General features: G+C 57.4%; 2 protein-coding genes across 2 annotated transcripts; both read left to right on the plus strand.

The window, feature by feature from the left end:
- Positions 1–95: 95 nt before the first annotated feature.
- Positions 96–1,439, plus strand: SPRG_14725 (hypothetical protein; the record flags this gene model as incomplete). Its single annotated transcript, XM_012353994.1, has 3 exons — positions 96–727; positions 772–1,131; positions 1,173–1,439. The coding sequence occupies exons 1-3, from the start codon at positions 149–151 to the stop codon at positions 1,437–1,439; spliced, it is 1,206 nt and encodes a 401-aa protein (XP_012209384.1). The 5' UTR covers positions 96–148.
- Positions 1,440–1,739: 300 nt separating this feature from the next.
- Positions 1,740–4,569, plus strand: SPRG_14726 (hypothetical protein). The gene is made up of 13 exons (XM_012353995.1): positions 1,740–2,129; positions 2,174–2,245; positions 2,289–2,335; positions 2,389–2,459; positions 2,509–2,645; positions 2,692–2,792; positions 2,850–3,038; positions 3,088–3,465; positions 3,509–3,585; positions 3,632–3,701; positions 3,783–4,037; positions 4,096–4,174; positions 4,215–4,569. Exons 1-13 carry the CDS (start codon positions 1,754–1,756, stop codon positions 4,229–4,231), a joined length of 1,869 nt encoding a protein of 622 aa, XP_012209385.1. The 5' UTR covers positions 1,740–1,753; the 3' UTR covers positions 4,232–4,569.
- The last annotated feature ends 110 nt before the right edge of the window (positions 4,570–4,679 follow it).

The following is a 4,679-nucleotide window of genomic DNA, read 5'->3' on the forward strand; positions in this document are numbered from 1 at the left end:
GCACGAGTGGATCGACTTGATTTTCGGCTACAAGCAACGTCCACCGCTGTTTGGAGGCACAGCCCACGCCGTCGACGCGTGCAACGTGTACTTTCACCTGACGTATGACGGCGCCGTCGACCTCGACAAGCTCGAAGCCACCGACCCGATGTTGTATGCAACGACGTTGCGGCAAATGGACTGTTTTGGTCAGACCCCGTCGCAGCTCTTGCTTCGCCCGCACCCGCCGCGGTCGCCGTCGACCGATACGATTCGTCCATTGATCCATGTCTCGCAGTGGGTCGGCCACCCGCGGGTGCGCGGAAGCCGAAGCCGACGTCCTGTCTTGTGTCTTGCGCTGGCCGACGAGGCGGTCGTGGCGATCGATGCACGCCGACGACTGAGCTTGCACAAGTGGAAGGCGCTACCGCCCGACCACGAGCCGCCCTTTGCATTCGCGTCAACGCCCACGTCGACGCATGTGCTCGGAGGCCCGTTTGCGACACGCGCCGTGACGACGTACGCCGAGTCCGCCATCGCGCTGTCGAGCAACCTGTTTGCGGTCTATGGCAAGCACGTCTTCTCGGCCGGGCACTGGGACCACAGTGTTCAAATCACTCGACTCGTCGACGGCAGTGGGTCGGAGAATGGCCAGAGCGTCCGTGGGCACCACGACGTTGTGACGTGCGTCGCCGTGAGTGAAGACGGCCGTGTCCTTGTCAGCGGCTCGTCCGACAACACTGTCATGGTACCTCGCTTGTTGTGGATGGCGTTGAAAATATTTTCTTGTAGGTGTGGCCGCTGCTCTGGCGTGACAAAATATGCGAGCTCCGCCGGACGCCGAGCTTCGTTTTGTACGGCCACGACGACGGCGTGACGAGTGTTGCGGTCTCGAGCGACATGGACCTCGTCTTGAGCGCCAGTCGTGACGGCACCATCATTGTGCATACGCTGAGCAACGGCCGGTACATTCGCACGCTGCGCCCGGATGCCTCGCGGCATGCACGCTTGACGTATGTCGGACTCAGCACTTATGGGTCGATTCTGACGTACTGTGATTCGAGCTCGACGCTGTATCGGTACTCGATCAACGGCGACTGCCTCGCGTCGCGGGTCGTGGATCAGAAAGCCCAGGCGTTTGCGCTGACGCAGGTAACTCCCGAGTTTGTATCAAGTTGATACTACAAGTGTAGGCCGGTGACGCGATTCTACTGGGCGGGCGCGGCCAGACGATCACCGTCTACCGTGTGCACGACCTCTCGATCCAACGCGATTTCGATGGCAGCGACGAGACGCGCGGGCTCAAAGCGTTCCAGAGCCCGATCCACGCGCTCTGCTTCTCGAGCAACGACATGCATTTGCTCGTCGGCCTTGGCAACGGCGATGTGTGCGTCTTCACGCCAGATGCGCAGTACCTTCGCGACCGGCTTCAGACCAAACTCACAGATCTTGGCTTCTAGTTCGTTCATAGACAGTATCGTTCGTGTGCACTCAGGCTTGTGGTCGTCGATTTCTTGATCGATATGTTGGCCAATCATATCCAAGTTGTCAACAAAGGTGGTCAATGGATGGGTTGGCGCGCGCATGCTCACGCTCCATTTGGGGTGTTTTCGAATCCCTTTATCACAAAACCCCATCAATTAAGAACCGTTAGTATTGATCAAGACTACAACTACCGACGGAAGGACTGTCAGACGCGCACCATGATGGTTGTCGGACTTTCTCAGCGTTGCCAAATCCGTTACGGCCAGTTTCGCGCCACCGCGTTGGAGGCATGACCGGACCCCGGACCCCCAACAGCGATGACACGACACGACTCAAGGCAGACGTGCTGCGGGCGTCCGAAATGCCAGGCCCCCGAGCCCTTGGTCGGGCCAAGACGGCCCGTGTCACGTCTGGTGAGGTGCCGACGTTGGAGCCGCAACCCCTCAGTCGGGCCAGGACAACTCGCTTCAACAAGACGATATTTACCAAGCCGACAACAGACGCAGTGCAGTCCCTCACCAAGCCGCAGGTGACGGACCACGACTTTCAATCGACCATGGGGGTGATCCTTCCGGCGCGCTTTTGCGGCCTCGAACCGATTCATCCCCACTCGACGTTTATGCGCAACTGGGATGTGCTCTCGATCGTCCTCCTCTTCTACACGGGTGTGTGTGGCGTCAGCGACTTGGGAAACTCATGACCTTGGTAGCGGTCATGACGCCCTTCGAGACGGCGTTCTTGACACCAGGATTCGGCACACTCTTCGCCCTCAACACGCTCGGTAGAAATTTCTGTGTCCCCACCCGAGTGACGTGGGTGGTTAGTCGATCTGTGCTTCTTCCTCGACATGCTTCTTCGCTTCTTCCTCGTGGTACGCACGTCATCGACGTTCTCTACAAATCGATTGATGAACACATTGTCCAGTATTTTGACGCAAACAACAACATGTGGATCACGGACGCCAAGCTCATTGTCTACCACTACCTCCGTGGTTGGTATGGACGAGATGATACGAGCTGGGTGGCGTCTTATCGCCGTCCGTAGGTTTCTTATTGACTTTGTCTCGGTGCTTCCGTTCAACACAATCGGGCTCATGGTCACCGCGCCAGCGCTGGGTCGGCTCCGATTTATGCGCATCCTTCGGCTCTTTCGCCTCATGAAGGTCGTTCGCGTTGTACAAGGTACGCGTCGATGCCTCGTAGGTTTATGCCATTGAACGCGTTTTAGATGCAAGCGTCTTTCGGTACTGGGAGGTCAAAATGAGTATGAACTACGCGACCCTGAGCTTGGCCAAGTTTTGCTTCTTCGTCTTTATGATCGCACATTGGGTATCTATCATCCTCGGATCGATTCGGATCGTACGATTGGATAAGCGTTTTGTGTAGATTGCGTGCATGTTTCGCGCGGTCGCCGACTTTGAGACCAACTTGGATGCCAATGGAAACCGGTACAACTGGCTCACGGTCCACTACATGGGCACGGACGCGCTCATCGACTGCGAAGTGCTCGTGCAATATGTCACCGCACTCTACTGGTCCGTCATGACTCTCACCACGATCGGCTACGGCGATGTGGTACGTGTGCCTCCATCATCGATTCCATGAGCGTGAGACGTCTGAGCAGGGCCCTGCGACGCCCAGTGAGCGCGCGCTCTCGATCGTGTGCATGGTCCTTGGCGGCGGCACCTACGCGTACGTTGTCGGTGGCGTCTGCCGCATTCTAAGTGCGATGGACGCGGCCACGTCCGAGTTTCACCAGACCATCGACACGCTCAACGAGTTTTGTCGCCACAACCGATTGCCGTCGGACCTCTCGTCGCGGCTACGGGACTTTTTCTTCTCGTCGCGATCGCTCCTGCGTGAAAAGAAGAACCGGGACCTCCTCCTCGCCATGTCGCCAGGGCTCCGCGGCGAAGTCGCCTTGTACAACAACCAGTGGATTAGCAAAATCGACTTCTTTAGCTGCTCGGACGACCGCGAACGCTCGCAGTTCATCACGGCCGTACGTACCCCTCGTGCCAACATGGGATCATGACGGTGTGTAGCTGGCGATGGTGTTACGCCCCGAGTGCTTTCCGCCGTCCGAGGCCGTCATTCGCGAAGGCGAGTACAACACGAAAATGTACACATTGTCCTTCATGTCCCATGGAACCGAACGGTTGCCGTAGGTACTTGGTCGAACGCGGGTTCGCCACGCGCGGCAAGGTCATGGTGGGCGCCGGGTCGTTTTTTGGCGAGGTAGGCGTCGGCTCCACAAGCAATAATAGTTTCGGCGATGGACGATATATGCGATGATTCCATTTTTAAATGGTGCGATAGGACATTATCCTCACGTATCGCCAGCGCAACGTGCCCGTGCGCGCGTTCACGTACCTCCACGTTCAAATCCTCACCAAGTTTGACTTGGAGGACATTCTCTCGTCGGGCTTGTACCCCGAAATCCTGCGCAACATTCGCGGCAAAGTGCTCAAAACCGCCTTTAAGAACAACTTTGTGCGCCTGACCGAAAAAATGGCGACCATGAGACGCATGGACACCCTCCGCCAGCTCTCGTGCAGCGTCGCTACCCCGTCGGTGTGCCATATGAACACAAGTCCACACATCGATTGTCTAATACAGTACTACTTCGTAGTCGCCCGAGGCAGCCACCGGTCCTCGCCCGTCCATGCTGTCGCAGCCAACTTCGACCAAGACGGCACAGGCACCTGCGGGTACTCCATGCCGATAATGCTATTATATCTAGAGCATAAGCCATGAACGTCATGTAGACGTCCATGCGGGCAACAATGTCAATGCGGTCGCGACTTGTCCCAAGTCGAGCCGATCGGAGACGCTCTCAGAAATCGGCAACCGCCTCGATATGATCCTCAAGCGTATTGCAGCAGTTGAATCGGCCGTCCTGGGCGACGGCGCCGCCTTGCCATTGCCGCGTCCATTGCCGACGACGTCCGACACCATGTCAATTCGGGGACCACCCGTGCGGGAACACGACCCCAGCCTGTCGTACCGCACGGCAGCCTTCTCGTCGCGGCACCGCGGGTCCTTGGATTTGTCTCTCTTGTGATTTTCTGTACCTTGAATACCATGACTACAACGGCAAACTGTGCACTCTGACGCGTTCTCTTGCTGCTTTGCAGAAGCCTACGGTCGTCGTCATGCGAAAAAAGCTCATGGCGTACGATTAACGCGCAACTTGACCCGTCTTGTACGTTCAAG

Source organism: Saprolegnia parasitica, assembly GCF_000151545.1.
Source record: "Saprolegnia parasitica CBS 223.65 unplaced genomic scaffold supercont2.142, whole genome shotgun sequence".
In the NCBI taxonomy this organism is placed as follows: Eukaryota; Oomycota; class Saprolegniomycetes; order Saprolegniales; family Saprolegniaceae; genus Saprolegnia; species Saprolegnia parasitica.